The sequence below is a fragment of the Halichondria panicea genome, chromosome 14 (assembly GCF_963675165.1).
Source record: "Halichondria panicea chromosome 14, odHalPani1.1, whole genome shotgun sequence".
Lineage (NCBI taxonomy): Eukaryota > Metazoa > Porifera > Demospongiae > Suberitida > Halichondriidae > Halichondria > Halichondria panicea.
The window spans coordinates 1,214,221-1,231,633 of record NC_087390.1 but is presented as its reverse complement, the minus strand read 5'-3'; the positions used below and the strand labels follow the sequence as shown (position 1 = coordinate 1,231,633).

General features: G+C 39.9%; 4 protein-coding genes and 1 long non-coding RNA gene across 6 annotated transcripts; 3 read left to right on the top strand and 2 right to left on the bottom strand.

The window, feature by feature from the left end:
- The first annotated feature begins 54 nt into the window (after positions 1-54).
- On the top strand, positions 55-11,690 carry LOC135347343 (EH domain-containing protein 1-like). Of its 2 annotated transcripts, none has more exons than XM_064545299.1 (4): positions 55-83; positions 9,062-10,197; positions 10,624-10,998; positions 11,449-11,690. In XM_064545299.1, exons 2-4 carry the CDS (start codon positions 9,093-9,095, stop codon positions 11,559-11,561), a joined length of 1,593 nt encoding a protein of 530 aa, XP_064401369.1. In that variant the 5' UTR covers positions 55-83; positions 9,062-9,092; the 3' UTR covers positions 11,562-11,690. The 2 variants fall into 2 exon arrangements, with proteins under 2 accessions (XP_064401369.1, XP_064401368.1); XM_064545298.1 differs by lacking the exon at positions 55-83 and adding an exon at positions 8,549-8,656 and having other exon boundaries at positions 8,777-10,197.
- On the bottom strand, positions 198-5,538 carry LOC135347353 (uncharacterized). Its single transcript, XR_010398340.1, has 3 exons — positions 5,324-5,538; positions 565-5,010; positions 198-475 (listed from the first exon to the last, which is right to left on the bottom strand). It is a non-coding gene; the product is annotated as an uncharacterized LOC135347353 (long non-coding RNA).
- Positions 5,561-8,555, top strand: LOC135347351 (uncharacterized). Its single transcript, XM_064545310.1, has 3 exons — positions 5,561-5,800; positions 7,632-7,913; positions 8,060-8,555. The coding sequence occupies exons 1-3, from the start codon at positions 5,698-5,700 to the stop codon at positions 8,377-8,379; spliced, it is 705 nt and encodes a 234-aa protein (XP_064401380.1). The 5' UTR covers positions 5,561-5,697; the 3' UTR covers positions 8,380-8,555.
- Positions 11,691-11,974: 284 nt separating the features above from the next.
- LOC135347350 (tRNA N(3)-methylcytidine methyltransferase METTL6-like) lies at positions 11,975-13,847 on the bottom strand. Its single transcript, XM_064545309.1, has 4 exons — positions 13,374-13,847; positions 12,892-13,062; positions 12,414-12,555; positions 11,975-12,164 (listed from the first exon to the last, which is right to left on the bottom strand). The coding sequence occupies exons 1-4, from the start codon at positions 13,749-13,751 to the stop codon at positions 12,007-12,009; spliced, it is 849 nt and encodes a 282-aa protein (XP_064401379.1). The 5' UTR covers positions 13,752-13,847; the 3' UTR covers positions 11,975-12,006.
- On the top strand, positions 13,838-17,321 carry LOC135347344 (male-specific lethal 1 homolog). The gene is made up of 7 exons (XM_064545301.1): positions 13,838-14,442; positions 14,596-15,189; positions 15,550-15,617; positions 15,678-15,811; positions 16,284-16,356; positions 16,737-16,843; positions 17,156-17,321. The coding sequence occupies exons 1-7, from the start codon at positions 13,936-13,938 to the stop codon at positions 17,167-17,169; spliced, it is 1,497 nt and encodes a 498-aa protein (XP_064401371.1). The 5' UTR covers positions 13,838-13,935; the 3' UTR covers positions 17,170-17,321.
- The last annotated feature ends 92 nt before the right edge of the window (positions 17,322-17,413 follow it).

The following is a 17,413-nucleotide window of genomic DNA, read 5'->3' as shown; positions in this document are numbered from 1 at the left end:
AATACGAAAAGGTCAAGAACGCTGCGCTTCTCTACAAGCTTTAGAAACCTTCATGAACCTTGGTGCTGTGTTCCTATCAGAAGGTATTAAAGCATGCATATCGTACTGTAGTTGTGCATACACGTATATACATCTAGTTTTAGTTCAGTTTCTTAAATTATTATGGTTGCAGCATCTTAATTCTAAAGCTTTATTAGCCTCGACTCCAGCCCCTTGAATAGTGGGCCTGGTATTTACTGTTGGCGCGTGGGTGGACAATTAATTTATTATTTACCGTATTTTATCTCATTGAACCTTAAAACAGTTATTGTGATAAAGAACAGTAAAAAGAAAAAGAAGAGGCTACCTCTCTGTATATACTGTAGACAGAGACAGCTAAGTAAAACATCAGGTCTGTAGATTTATTCATTAACTTGAGGCTCGGATCGGATACACACTCAGGCGACAAGTTAATCTCATAAGAAATTAGTTAAACCTGTGGGTAAAAAATAAATGTGGATAAGTACAGTGGCTGTGACGTAACATAATGTGAGGACTACTTATTGATTTACACAATAGATTTACCATTGAAAGCACTATCCATTAATACACACTCAAGCAACAAGTCCCTCGGATCGGATACACATAAGTCCCTCGGATTGTAAACACATTCAGGCCACACAGTTCTCGATCGGATCAGATACCACGTACTTACTCTGTGACCAATTTTCGGCAAATGTCACAACAATACTTCCTTCCAGAGAGAATGGCACTGGACGTCGAACAGACACACCAACACTTTGAAGATGGCTTCACTCAGAGAAACAAGAGGAGAAATCACCATCACAACACTTCTTTCAGAGAGAGGTGCACTGGTCCTGTCAAGCTTCACATCAATCAAGAAAGAGAGTGTCTGGAAAGCAGATGGACTTGCTCTGGGACTTGCCATAGCCGGTCTGTACGGTACCCACATAAACACCAGCGTACAGACACTTCAACGCCTCCAACTGCTTGTCTCTCAAGACTAGACCTGGTTTTCCAACACAGGATAACGCGTACGCGAGAGCAGAAGAGAAGGCAGCAGCCATTACACAACTTGGACTAGATTTCTTTTTTCAATGACATCATTATAAATGAAACGGATATCAATGTTTTACAAACTAATGCGGAATAAGAATACTGATAAATATACTGCAATTTACGATTACCCAGATTCTGGGTAATTCTGGCGCATGCGTAAACAGTGTATACCAGGCCGTCTTTCTCAGCGGCTTGGAATCGAGGCTAAAGCTTTATTTGTATCCCCTGCAGGACCCTCCCAGTAGGCAACCATGTTCTCCTGGCTCTCAGGCAACAAGAAACAACGTGATGTGGCAGACGTCTACAATTAACAATGTCATCGATGGCCTCAAGCAAACGTATCGAAAGAAGCTCCTCCCACTAGAGCAAACGTACCTCTTTGGAGATTTCCACTCTATATCTAATTGTTTGCATAGCAACATTGTATAGTGGTTTGTGGTAATGCAGTGAATGATTTAGTATTTTGCAAGGTCTGTGCAAACAGCTGTATGTACCTAAATACACAATAATAGCATACTTTTTATTTATAGGCTATTCATGCACTCCTGGCTGTATGTGTCACTGTACAATAATTGATAAGGTTTGAGGCTTTCACATCATTGTTCTGTAGGTGAACTTGACGGAATTCAAGAGAGCTCAACAAAGAGAAGCTCAGGTCTAGCAGTCAACTCTCATAGCATGGAGATACCATCATCTGATCTCGTTCATTTGGCTGATTTTTTTGACTGTGTTGACTTTCTTGTTGACTTACTAGAACTTACCCCCGCCGAAAAATCTGATGCAGCGAAAAAAGACAATACCAGTACATGCACAAAAGGCAGTACTTTACTGTTTGTCATGCTGGAAGAAAAGAGAGCCTGAAAAAGCAACGTTTCAAGCACTTTTAGATATTGTCCGCAAGCTGAAAAGAGGGGACATAGTTAGAAACATTGAAAGGTACTTTCGTGAAAACCATTGAAATGTGACTGCATACATAACTAGATTACTTTCTTAGTTTAAATTTTTTTGTGCAGTAGACATGCATCTATTTTTGTTATTAATGTTTTTATTCATCTAGAATACATGTAGTCTGGCCACGTCCTCTGGAAATCAAGACTATCTACTATATTATATTATGTGGTGTCACCAATAATGAAATACCGTATCGGTGTTATTTTGCTAGGATTTGTGCAATGACATCATTGTAAATATACAATAATGAAAGCACCACAGGTGCTGATGCCTCGGTAGAGGTGCCAAAGCTACATAACATAAAGCTACATAGCTAGCTTTTATACACACATTGTTAAATTAAACTTTCGTATTAAGCTTTGTTGTTTAGCCCTTACAACGATTATTGTCGGCGGAAGACAACTTCTCAATCTGCTCTCTATACGAGATAATTGATGGGCCCAAATATTGATGCTGCTCTATAATAGCATAACAAGAACTCATTTGTATTATTTTAGATCATGTTTGTCATAAATACTGCAATCTGATTGGTTAGAGGAAATGTTCTATCCAATTTAGAAAATCATGTACTTCAATAGAAAATCATGTACTTCAATAGAAAATCATGTAGCAAAGATTAGATAAGAACATTCAAATCTGATTGGCTAAATACTCTTAGATCATGTTTGTCATAAATACTGCAATCTGATTGGTTAGAGGAAATGTTCTATCCAATTTAGAAAATCATGTACTTCACTTAGAAAATCATGTAGCAAAGATTAGATAAGAACATTCAAATCTGATTGGCTAAATACTCATGGTTGCTATGATCTAAAATGCTTAGACACTGTTTAGGAAGTTTCCACATGATTTAGAAGTCCTCAGGGCTAGTAGAACCCTCACTGCGTTCGGGATACTACAACCAGCCCTTTGGGCTTCTAAATCATGTAGAAACTTCCTAAACAGTGTCTAACTATTATTTAGATCATGTTTGTCATAAATACTGCAATCTGATTGGTTAGAGGAAATGTTCTATCCAATTTAGAAAATCATGTACTTCAATAGAAAATCATGTACTTCACTTAGAAAATCATGTAGCAAAGATTAGATAAGAACATTTAAATCTGATTGGCTAAATACTCATGGTTGCTATGATCTAAAATGCTTAGACACTGTTTAGGAAGTTTCCACATAATTTAGAAGTCCTCAGGGCTAGTAGAACCCTCACTGCGTTCAGGATACTACAACCAGCCCTTTGGGCTTCTAAATCATGTAGAAACTTCCTAAACAGTGTCTAACTATTATATAGTCTCGCAAACTTAATTGTGTGTAAAAACGACTATAATGAGAGTTCATTAGGAAGAGTATGCAACTCCCACTAACCGTAGTAAGCATTCTGTCTAACCTATACATCACAACCACATGTTGTTGTATAAACTGTAAAATTTTAAAATTAATCTGCGATGAATGGATGAATAAACGTTAGTGATGATTACCACTAATTGCTTTTCTTATCAGAATTGTTATTGTTATTGTTGTATCTCAAGTGCATGGCTGTGGTTACATGCAATAGTGAGTTTGCCTCGTCTATTGGAGTAGCGTACTCTTCCTCTTGGTCCTATCTGTGTTATATGACTCTTCTGCATGTAGCTACAATTCTTTGCTTTTGGCTCATGTACTTTTTTATGCACTCGGCATTTGTCATGGATCGCAGCAAAGGCTTTTCTTATTTCGCCCCATTATAAGTTTCATTGCAATGCTGTGAATAACCCCACCTCCTGTCAACAGACTAGTGAATGCTATCAGTGGAACAATCTTACTTTGTTCATGCTATGACTGATGTTATGTACCTAATCTATACGCACTTTATACTTGGTTATAACAAGGGCGTATATACACCCTTGGTTATAATTGTACTGGCTTTATGTGACATATTTTTCTACTTCACGCATGCAGGTGATGCTGAGAAGTCAAAGGCAGTATCTTACAGTTGCAGTGAACTGAGTGCAGACTTGCTATGGTTAACTAACTATGTTTAAAAAAACATTTCACTTTTATATCCTCATCGTTTGTTTAATATAATTTTAATACTGTATTGATGTATTGTTTTTCTAATGTGATTTAATTAGCACAATACAATCAGCACAACTGTTTCAGCACATTAGAATTCAGCACATCAGGTTGTTTAGCACATCAGGTTGTTTAGCACATGTGTAAACGTGCTAAAACTGGAGACATTAATTTGTTTAGCACGGTTTTCTGATAAATCAGCACGTCTTTTTTCTCTGCATGTGTGTCTGTAAGCTCACTGCGTTGTAGATACCGATAATTAGCATGACTACTGCTTGATGTCTTGCTTGATTGAGAGGATTCCTTTTTGGAGTACATAGCACAGAGTGTTGGCCTGTAATTATGACAGGCACTACATTGGCCCTTTTCGGCTAGAATAATCTCACAGTTCTTCTGGTGACGAACAGTGTGATTTTTTTCATCCAAGAAAGCTGTAAAACAGTTGTTGCTGCACGATTCTTGACAACTCCATGCACCTCTCTTCACTACCAACTCAATAAAGCAGTCATCATTGTTTCCTTCGCATAAAGCAGCTCCCTGTAGGCTTATACAAATGTGGTGTACTTCTTCTTTGGTTTTTAAAGCATGTTGGAAATTTTTTTACAAAGCCACTGTTCGAGGGTACAACCTTTCCGTACACATGTACAGCCCATTTAAAATGTTTGTGCACAGTTAGAATTATGCGAACAACACTAGGTTCTGGTGGCGAATTAGAAACCGAAGACATCTGTATTGTGTCAGAGTTAGCAAATACATGCCAGCCACTTAACAGCGATGACGACAATTCTTGTTTCAGACCTTCAAATAGATCAATGGCATCCCGATTATCAATGGTGTTGGTGATTGTCTGAAGTGTTTGACGCTTTCATTCGGAATTTTTGCTTTTATAGAGATGGTGACGTCGGCCAGCTCTAATCTTCGGCATTATACTACAAGTACAAGTAAAATTATCTGTACAATTAAATGGACAATAAAATATGGTATAAGAGTCCAGTGTAGTATCTCACAAGTAAAATACTTAAAAGCCTCGTGTAACACTTATTATTGCTCATAGTTAAGCTTTAAACGACAATAAAAAGAAGACAACCTAACACAAAGATTACCTAATATAAATGTACTAAAGTGGTTAAAAACAAGGAAATTAGAATGTTTTATACTTTAAATAAACAATAGCCTTATGCATCCAACCATTATTAACTCAGCAATTACAAAAGAGCAACTTTTATGACAATAGTTTGGAAGATAACCTAACACAAAAACTTACCTTTTGCACGCAACAGCAATAACTGAGCATACTAGAGGGATTACTCAGTCTACGGTGCTTTTTTCCCACTCAAAGGAGTAGTATCACTTTGAAGGATGTACCTGGCCATGTCTATAAGTACGTCTATTAGCTACTGTGCAACTGCAGCTATGGCTTCAAAGTTGTTATTTCGCTTATCACGATGTATCACCAAGGGTAACGCGCAACTCGGAGTGGGCGGATATTTACGTAGGAGTTTCCTATGACATTGACACTCCAAGAATATTATCTGGAGAGAAGCAACGTTACATCGAGGATACTCTAACTTTTTAGTTTTTGAGACTCAAGAAAAGCCAACCAAGTTCCAAGTGAGAGTTCAGAGCACTAATCGACTGATGTTGCCCCCCGGCCCCACTCTCAGTCTGTGTATACTGTTACTGAAGTTCCGCTTACTGTTACAGTCAGGAGATATTGAAGCAAACCCTGGACCAACGCTTAGTAAGTTTATGTATGCATATAACAGTCTACAGTAAGACTCCAAATTTGGCTTCAGATATGTACTTGTGGCTATGCATCATAGTGAGTAAATTTCCTTGCGCACAACAATTCTGTTTGTGGCTTGTAAATACTACTGTAACAGTAATTCTCTGTAAATTTAATTATAACTTCTGTTACGTCATTGTTTACTAACAGAAACAACTTTTTTCAGTTTTTCCAGCATCTATACCCAGGTCCTGAAGTGCAAGCCAGGTTCCAGAGTCACAGTACTAGTAGCTATAGTATTCATGAACTTGCCACAGGCTGGGGAGTACTAATTTGCCCAAGTCCAAACAGGATATATCCAATAATTTAGCCAATGTTAGTACACAAGACCTTCTATAAAAAAAATATTGGCAAAGCGATGCTGTTTATTTCTTTGCAAAGACTAACTTCTAGCATTCTATTAGCTATCTAGGCAGTTTCAAGAAACTCTGGACACTCAAGTGGCAAGTAGGCAAAAGCTAAACTTACTCACTTTTGTCAATGTTTACTTTGTTGTACATGTGTTTTGCAAGTTGCTTGCCATTGTGCACAGTAAATGGGCGTTGTCTATAGTACTACTGAGTCTGTAGTAAAGTGAATGTGTCTATTCAGCAAACAAAATTTAATTTGCTAACTTATATTAGTTAGATCTAGCTAAGCTGCATGTTAGTGTATATGCACATGCAGTACTCTGTTGACTTGCAGTCTGTTGATTTGAGCAAGTATGGCAGTTGTTTTAGTTATAGAAGTGCACTAAAAGGCACCGCCCATCTGTGCACAATGACAAGCAACTTGCAAAACACAGTATCTTAGTCAAACCTGGGTCATTAGTGGTCTACTTGTAGTTACCAGTGTTGTCTATATAGTCTAGGCCTATCTGTATCTGTCCAGCATCCCCAGTACTGATTTGCCCAGAAATCAAAGTCACAGAAAAAATTAATATCACCAGTTTTCTTTCATTCAATGTAACTATTCAGTTCCTTCTTACCACTTTATTATGCCTCGGTGTGCATGCGCAAGCGAGGTATACGGTTTGTGTGTCTGTGTCTGTGTCTGTGTCTGTGTGTGTGTGTGTGTAGACGTACTGTTACAACTGCTCAAGGATCAATGAAGTGCAAGTAAGAGTTTCTATAGGCTTCTAGTCATGTTTTCTTGGATTGGTATTTGTGGATTTGCAAAATAAAGCTTTGTTCTCAAGTTATGCCTAGTTTTGCTTACTTGGAATGCCATTGTAGCCTTTTCAGAAGAGTCCGTAGCAATACTTGTTCACTGAGTGTTGCTACTCTACTTAGTAGTTAGCTTTGCACTAGAACGCTATAGCTATTGGTACCTGCAAGAGTGAGAAGAGAGCTGCTAGGCTTTCCTGATGCAGCCATTAATTTTAGACTTGAACTTTTGGCATCAATCGTTTTTAACAACAATCATGGTCGATTATTACCCACTCTTTGAGATTGCATGCAAAATAATGATTGCAAAAAATATTAATGTTGAGTCCAGCACCCGTGGTGCTTTCATTTTTATAACATTTAGTAGCTTATTTATTCAACATTATTAGTGTTATAGGCACCTTCTGATGAAAAGTTATCCTTGACAAAAGGAGTGCTACTGTTTTTGTTACTACCGCGAACTATGAATATCATTAACTCCCATAAGGGGCCATATAAATTGACAAATGAACTGTATAATACACACTTCCGGGAGTCTTAGTGTAGACTGATAATATACAAGTTGCTCATCAGCTATTTCATAGAACATGCACGAACCATGTATATGACATTGTGCTTATCATTTGCTTGTAATTTTGTAGCCTCAATTCTGACTCTCGGTGATGATTTGAATTCTGTTTACAAGAACTTGATAAATGCCGCTGGAAACTGGTTCGACCTGGGACTTGATCTGGGATTACATCCTGGCACCCTCCAAAATATAAAAGATGACAATCACAGGAACAGGGATTGTCTGCGTGAAATGATAGGTGCTCGCTTGAAGACTGGCCCTCCTCTCACCTATTCTGATATATGTCGGAGTCTTAGAGCATCAACAGTTCAGCGGAATGATGTGGCTACGGCTATTGAGGAGCTATGTACAGGTATGAATATAGTCCACTGACCACACCCTGATCAGGAACGTAACTTGCATTATTATTATTATTATATAATTAATATAGCGATCAAACTTACATTATTATTTTGTGATACTGTCATTTTGTGATACAGAAATATGTTTTTTCATTAGGTGGTGCTGGACCCACAGAAAGCTTGGGAGCTTCAATGCGAGATACAGTGATAAAAAATGAAGATCTGATTTATTTGGCTGCTTATTTTGATAGTTCTGCACTTCTTGTTGCCGCAATGTCACTAGAACCTTATGAAGAAGGTAATGTAAAGAAAGCAGAAGTCAGTGAAGGCATACGGGTTGCAGTGCAAGTATGCTTGAAATACTGGAAACAAAAGAAACAAAAAGAAGCAACTGTTCAAGCACTTCTAGCTATTGTCCGCGGTCTGGGAAAAGAGGACACAGCCACCAGAATTGAAGAATATTTTCAAAAAAAATAGTATAAGTATAAATGTGTAACCATGATGTGACTGAACCTATACATGTACATCTATCTAGTGGCTTATAAAATCTAGTGGTTTATAACTGTACATCTCTAGTGGCTTATAAAAAATGTATTTTTTCGTTTTGTATCCCTTTGTATAATTATATAACAAATTATTGCTGAGGCAGCAAAGTTAATCATGTGACTCCTACAAGTACGAAAAGGTCACCACTGCATGCTTCTCTACCAAGCTTTAGCCTTCATGAACCTTGGTGCTGTGTTTCTATCAGAAGGTATTAAAGTACAAGCATATCGTACTGTAGTTGTGCATACACTTCTAGTTTTAGTTCAGTTTCTTGAGATATTATAATTATGGTTGCAGCACTCTAAAGCTTTATTGGTACCCCCTACAGGACCCTCCCAGTATAGTAGGCAACCATGTTCTCCTGGCTATCAGGCAACAAGAAACAACGTGATGTGGCAGACGTCTACAACAATGTCATCGATGGCCTCAAGCAAACATACCGAAAGAAGCTCCTCCCACTAGAGCGAACGTACCTCTTTGGAGATTTCCACTCACCATACATGAACGATGGCGACTTCAATGCCAAACCAATGGTACTACTAATCGGTCAATATTCCACTGGAAAAACCACTTTTATTCGTTACCTACTAGAAAAGGATTTCCCCGGTATTAGGATTGGACCTGAACCCACCACCGACCGCTTCATGGCCATCATGCACGGCCCTAATGAGCAAGTCACTCCTGGAAATGCTTTAGCTGTCGACCCAACACGACAGTTTGGTGCCTTGCAGTCATTTGGAAACGCTTTCTTGAGCCGATTCGAGGCTTCATTTTTGCCGAATCCAGTCCTCGAGAGTATAACCCTCATTGACACCCCGGGAATATTATCGGGAGAGAAGCAACGATTACATCGTGGGTATGATTTTGAGGGTGTGCTGGGCTGGTTTGCAGATCGGGCTGATATGATTATTCTCCTCTTTGATGCACACAAGTTAGATATCTCTGATGAATTTCGAAGAGTCATCAATATCATCAAGAAGAACCAAACCAAGATTCGTATTGTCCTCAACAAAGCGGATATGATCACAACCCAACAGCTCATGCGTGTGTACGGTGCTCTAATGTGGTCGCTGGGAAAGGTATTGGGCACACCGGAAGTCACTAGAGTCTACATCGGCTCTTTCTGGGACCAGCCCCTTCATCACGACGAAAACCGAAAGCTTTTCGAAGACGAACAACTCGATCTTTTTGCCGACATTCAGAGCCTTCCTCGTACAAATGCTGTGCGGAAACTCAACGAAATGATCAAGCGAGCACGACTAGCGAAAGTTCAAGCGTTCATCCTCTCTCACTTGAAAGGGGAAATGCCTTCTCTGTTTGGAAAACAATCCAAGAAAGATGCCCTCATTGAAAGCCTCGACCAAGTGTTCAACGCCATACACAAGTCTCGTAATATCCCTGTTGGGGATTTCCCCTCCGTGAAAGTCATGAGAGAAAAACTTGGAGAATATGATTTCACACGATTTCCGAAACTACAACCACATTTGCTTGAAATTGTCGACCAAATGCTGGCAGTCGATATCTCCCATATCATGAAGATGCTACCAAAAGAAGAAGACATGATTAAAGACAAACGAATTCGTGGTGGCGTGTTTGGACAAACCGACAACGATCCTTTCTCCACTAAGAGAGATCTCACGAAAGAAGATCACCCTGCTACTGAAGAAGGCTGGATTGTTGCTCAAGATTCCGCCCGTTACGATTCTGTGTTTGAGAAGTTGAGACCAGACTTCCAAGGAAAGGTGGCAGGTGAGTTGGTTTTTTTTTGTGTGAGTTTGCTTGCGTGTGTACTGCAGCTATGTATATGCAAATGTTACCTACATGTACTGTACAGTAGGAGGCCTTACGTAGATTATGTGTATTCGATAATCTTCTTTTAATGGCTCTATTTGTTTATTTAGTGTTGTAACCACGTGCCCAATTACTGTAGGGCTTAATTGTTATTGTGCAAGCATGAGTATTAGGCTACATTGTATATGTACACACGAGCCATCACTTTCACTCCTCCCTCCCCCACACACATACACTCACACTCATTGCCACCCACACCACCACCCACACACACACTCGTTACCATCCACACCACCACCCACACACACACTCATCACCACACACACACACACACACACACACACACTCATTACTACCACCACCCACACACACACACGCACGCAGGGAACATTGCTCGTCAAGAAATGATGAAATCCAAACTACCTAACTCCGTCCTCCGTCGAATCTGGGCCCTCTCCGACATCGATAAAGATGGACTACTAGACAGAGACGAATTTGCTGTGGCCATGTTCCTAATCGACCACAAACTGTCCGGAAATGACATCCCCGAGTCACTACCGGAGCGTTTGATCCCACCCTCCAAACGGATGGACTTCAGAAGGGACCATTACCCGAGTGGTGGCAGTGGCGGTGGTGGGCAGGAGTCGAGTGCTAGTTACGGGGGAAGGCGAGAGGACCCAGCTGCTAGTTATAGTGGCCGGGGGGAGGAGTCTGGCTCTGGTGGAGACAGTTACAGTTACAGGAGAGAAGACCCAGGAGGTAATGACCTTCATTGCAGTGTGTACTCTAAGAGCATTTATTATTAATATCGTGTTGGGCTTCTCAGAATTAGTGTCAAAACGACCACAACTTTATGCTGTATATATACCACCCCTTTCAGCATGTTATCTTCAATGTGGGCGCGCATGTTCTTTAAAATTCCGCCCCCTTCAAATGCACTCCAACTTCATTCATTCATAGAGCTGCTTTTTAACTGTGAATAATGTGTGTTTCCCACCCACAGCCCCATGCATGTAACACTATAGATAATAGAGGCTTCGACTTGCCTTAAGTTAATCTCACCGCCACACCTACTGCATATGTGTAATTCTCCCAATAACTTAAATTTTATGTATTTTGTTTTATTAGTATGCATGTGTACGTGTATCAAAGCTCTACACTGTTGCCTCAGGCTATAGTTTCACCCCTCTCTCTCTCCCACCCATGCAGTGGACCGCACTGTGACGAGTAGCAGTCAGAGTTATCAAGGTCGTGGTGGTCGATCTATGGAGGCGTACGATCCTGATCAGTATGAAGGGGGGCTAGGGAACTTTGTGAACTAACTATCTAACTAACTCTGTTTCGTTCTTGTGTGGATGTAGTGTGTGTGTGTTGCTATAGTGATAAGATTGTCTGTTTGATCTATTTTGATTGTACATGTCTTTGTGGAATTTTCATTGGTTTGATCTATATATATACCGTATTACTAGAATATTTTGCTGATGAAAAACCTTCGCGAATGAGCCAACAATTGCAAAGCATGCAGCAGAAAATTTGACCCTTTACGATCTATAATATTATGTATGGCAAGGATCGGTGTATTTACTAGTACGTGTAGGGTTTTAATTTATTGATGCGAATTAATCAAAATTCGCAAATGTTTGATGCTCGCATTCACATCACATCACTATACATTCTAATTGACGCTCGTTCTATGCAATATAAAATTATGTTAATGGTCAGAGGTTCACGTGCACACAATAATTAGACATGATAATAATTGTATCGTCAACTTTCTGCATCACAAATAATTGGTTTGACAAATCTACCCTGAAGGAATATTCGTGGTACACAAATGTCCTCCTTAAAGTTCACTGTTTCTTTCTGTACATATCGTCTCTCTTGAATAATGAAGCCAGCCTCTGTCATCACAGCAGAGAGCATTTCTGCATGGACAAAAACAACCAGTGAGTCAATTACATGACTCTAACACAGGTAACTACGGAATATGCACGTACGTACATTCAGCTAGCAGTTAGCAGTTAGTTATCTGACATTCAATGAAAGGATAAGCAGTATCGGTCCATAAATTTGCAGAAAGCTAATAATGCAGGCATTATATAAGTATTTTGTTTACAGTGCAACTAGTCTATTAATGCTACATAACATGAATTGTATGTCATAAACTACTTTACCTTCAGAGAAATAGTAAGCCCTAGTCCCGTCTTGACGGACGTAGAAGTTATCGGAAATCTTATGCCCTCTGGCAAATCTGAGCATGGCATGATCGTAGAGGCCATAGTCGCGGAACAATAGGCACCCTCCAGGCTTCATCACCTACACGATAAAATAGGGTATGTCCATCAAGATGTAAAACTGAAATGAGTACAAGCACAACTTTCACATTGAAAATCAACACAATCTAAATGTATACGAATAGTTAATGGGAACTTTTGGACAATAAAGTGTTGGCCATCATACAGAGGTGGTCTTTCTTTGTTGAGGGCTGTTTTGTACACAAATTGTTCATTTGGGACCTGGATGCCTGGCGTTTATAATATCACAGTTGACCTTTCTTCAGGGTGGCCATTATAAGAGGCAAACAGTTTCTGCCCCAATGTTTACAATATACAATAGCCTGCCACAAATGTAGAAACATGTGACCACACTCACTGCTAGTATATTCTGCAGCACCGTTGTCATCTTCTCTGGTGAGATTGCCGAGAGCACAAAGAACATGCTGACCACATCCACACTGTCTCTAGGAACAGTCTCCTCTAGACTGTCCTTGGTTAGATCACACACGAATGCTGTGCAGCTGTCTCCATTGTAACCATGGTGTGCCTATGCATGGGGAGGGAGTACATAATATAATGATATTTTTTAATTTTATGATTTAGTTTTATTTATAAGTTGAAGAAGTAAACGTATACCTCACAGAGAATCGACGTATCTGTGAGGACAGGTATACTTTATAAATAATTCATGGGCGTTTAAAATTAATGTTATTCATGCGACAACTAAGAGACCCATGGAGCAACTCTAATAGTTGTATAATAACCTCGTTAACAAACGCTAGAATATGCAAATTAATACCATTACAGACACATTGCTATGTGTAAAATGCGGTAATTATTGTTAAGGTAATTGTGTACCTTAACAAACTCAATAGCTCTCGGGGAGAAGTCACAGGCATACACAAACAAGTGAGGGTTCTCCTCCAATAGGGGGAACACAGTATTCCCCACACCACACCCAGTCTCAAGCAGGACACATTTCCTCGAAGACCCATCACATGACTGATCACATGACTGCTGTACAAGTTCTGGAAACTCTCTCGTTATCCAGTGACGATCTTTGAAGAAATTCGTCGCATTTCGCTTATAAAATAAATCCCAGTTTTTCTTTGCTTCCTGTTCGAGTTTGTTACGTTTGAAGTCTGTAATAGTTTGGCTGTCTCTTTTCAAGTGTTCCTCTTCCGTCTTTGTAAGTAGCCTTGCATGATGGCCCAGTGCTTCACTGCCTTCAGCCATACACGTGTACTGTACAGTGTACTACAGTACACTAGGTTCCTGAGATCAAAATGAAAGATCATTTAATTAAAATAGGTGGTTCACCTGTACTATGTACACACGTGACTCTAACATGTGGCACTGTTGATAAAGAAAGCTAGAGAAGCCTTTGTTTGGTGCTCTCATAGCCTTCTCTACTCAAGAAATGTCAATGACAGGCTCGGAAAATGAAGAAAAGACGACTACGACACCTGAAAAGCTTACTGAGGAAGCTTCAAAGGCTAAACAAGAAGTCACAGTAAGCCTAAAACCATGCTCTGTGAGCCTGAAGCGTTGTTACTCACCTACGTGTATGCTGGGCCTTCTTAGACGGCAAGAGCTAATACCAGCAGTACTCGAGTTTGAGAAAACGATGCTAGTTATCAAAGAACACAGCTACGCACGAGCACCGGATCGACCAGAAGTGTTACAGCTTTCTAACATTCATGCAATAAACTTGAGCAGTCAGGATGAAGACACTAACACTTTACTCAATGCAAGGTCTGATTTATTACGGCTCAGGGAGAGTATAGGAAAGGAGAGGAGTGAACCGTCGGTTGTGGGTCATCTCCGCCGAGTGGTGGGACTTCAAGTCGCTCTAATCCGAGATCAACAAGAGCAGCTTCACGAGAAGGACAAAGATATGAACGCTGTCAAGAAAGAAAAAGAGCAGGTAACTAGGTGAACTCAGTGTCTTGCATTTTATACGTTCGCTTTACACAATTTAATATTCATGTGGGGTTTCCCCTTCCATGTATTTACAAGAGTGTTTACACTAGAGCTGGATATCATGTTCTTTCATGAATATTGTTTTTTTTTCGTGCAGCTTGAAGCACGTCTAGAACGAATGGAGCGAAGACTTGCTATCCTTCAAAAGCACTCTCGGTTAAAACAAGGAGACGCTGACTCCCCCCTCACTTCCCCAACCACCCTTGCTGCTCCTAACTCTCTCTCTACTCCTACCAGAGCACATCTAACGAGACGAGAATCGATTATTGCCACGGAATTGGGAGGGCAAAGTCGCAGTTCTTCCGTCGAGCCTGCCGGCAGTCGCAGTAGATCGAGACCGTCGTCCAGGGCTGGCTCTCCCTGCAATGACAGCTCAGCAAAACGCTCTCACAAGAGAAAGTTAAAAGAGACGGACAAAGACGAGAAATCTCCTCGCAAACGGGCAAAACATTTACGTGAGCTACGAACTGATTTCGAGTACCAAGGTCTTGAATTGTCCGTTCCGAAACAGCGGAATGGATCCCGTTCTGAGCACTCCCCCCTTCCCAACCATGAGCCTGAAACACCGATGAGTGAATGTGACGTGTCGCTGAATGAGAGAGAGCTGATGGATGCTCAACCGATTCAAACACCACTGTGGAGGTCATGTACTGTGGCAGAGTCTATGCCAGAAACAACTGCCGATTGTGAGGTGAGGAATTAATTGTATACCATATAGCGGGTAATTTTTGTGGGGTAAAAAAATTCGTTAAACTTAAACAGCAGTGATTTTCGTGAGTAAAAAATTTCTTTTGCACGCTTTCCGGTAAAACGTTTTCGGTGGGTAAAATTTCAGACGAATTTTACCTCACGAAAGTTACCCGCTATACTGTATTTTGTGCTTTGCTTAGAGATAGTTAATGCTTATGCTTGTGTTACTTTGTTTTAAGCTATAGACTTGCTTTGGTTTTCCTTAGTACCTATTTTCGGCATTAGTACTAGCCTTGTACATTTCTTTACGTGCTCTTTTTACGTAAATATGTATTGAATTTTTTTTTCCAATCGGCTGTAGGATTTGTCAGATGAGTTGTTCAACAGACGACACAAAAAACCTGAAGAGGAGGAGAAAAGAAGGAAAAGGTATTTATTTTGATAATTAATCTGATACAATATTTATTATGGATTTCATACTCCCTCCAGATGGGACATGCAGAGGGCACGAACTTTACGCGAGCACAACGACCTCTTGCGGAAATACAACATGAAGAGTGGAGAAAAGGGGACAGACAAGAAAGAGAAACCTCTGGCAACCTTCATCCCACATTTCTCTGAGAGTGAGTCCATGATTATGGAATGGAGTCATTTTCTACATTTACCAAAGAACGGGTTATTTTCGTAGAGTCTAATTTTTCGTATTAGAGCATTAATTCGAAAATTAAATCTGCGAAATTATAAGTTCTGCATCCCAATGAATTGGTTTGTATGAACCTTTTCACCAACGAAAATTACCCACTAAATACTGTATGTGGTATTGGTAGTAGTAACATGGCGTAGGTTGGTGCTTGATTGGTTAGACCTCAAGGTTGGTGCTTGATTGGTTAGACCTCGGGTAGATTAGGCTCACACAAGTGTATGAAAGTGTACACAAGTGCCTGTGATAATAACACATCTATGGCTTAGACTATAGTTTTGGGATTAATTATCAATAAGTAAAAAAATGCTGACAATTAGTGGCTTGAATACTAGGATTCAATATTCCTTGTCATTGCTTCACTGTTTGTTGGTTGTTTATTTCTCTCTCTTTAGTTGACACCATTGAAGTGATGGACACTGTGACTGTGAGTGCGTTTGGAAGGCCATTACCAGTCATCAAACCAAGGTGAGTGAGTGGGTCTGTTCTATCTATGCTCAAATCTCAATGGTCTGTAATTTCTCGAAAAAGACCATGAACTATATATAGCGATTAGCCCATGATATTTTGTCAAAACCAGGCCCAAAATGTATTGGACCAACAGAACTGGTTGTTCAAAGATGCTTCATTAAAAGTCTGAATAGATAAAAGGTTATTGAGGTGGTGTCCTATTTTCAGTTTCTTTGTTTCATTACAGTAAGATCTACCAAAGATTAAGATCTACCATACTCCCAAGCGCTTCACATTTAGCATAGAGATGCATACATACACATGTACTGTACTGTAGCTGCTCATTCCTGAAATGTCACCCTCCTCTGTTATAATTATTTGTCATTGACTGCATGCAGTGAGTTTGAGCTGCCCTGGTTCGACATTGACGTTCGAGAGGCTAAGGAGACGGTGCGAACCACAAGGAGTAGGACGAAAACCCACAGAGCCTCAGTGGGCGGGTCAGGTACGCACGCACTGGAGTCACTAGTACAGGATACGCTTACCATTATTGTGCATGCATTGTGGTAAAGGTCGATACAATAAAAAGTTTAATAAACGCAATTTTTGCTTACATTAGGAGTGTCAATGTGCTTGTTTTGCACAAAATAATTATTATGGTAAATTTACCAAAAAGATTAAGCCTTTTTTTCCTACATTGGAAACTTTTTTCTTCTACATTGGTGTGTGAATATGTGCTTATCATTATAAATTTTTATTGCACATTTATCGATTGCTTGTAATTATGCTCATGACCTTGTCCCTCTTCTCCTCACAGCTGATGAGCTCTGAGAGCGGTCACCCCAAAGTGAAATCACCAATATAAAGCATTATTTAGGACTCTAACTATTATATAATTATATCAGATATGTCTGTTCCAGCTCTTATTCAATTTCTCTATGTGCAGTGCATATAAATAATTATTAATACATGAATTTAAGTCACTTTGATATGTTGAATGTGCATGGTGCTGCCAGTATATAAATCTAGCCTCGATTCGCGGCCTGGAATCGAGGCTAATATAAATCTCGAAACA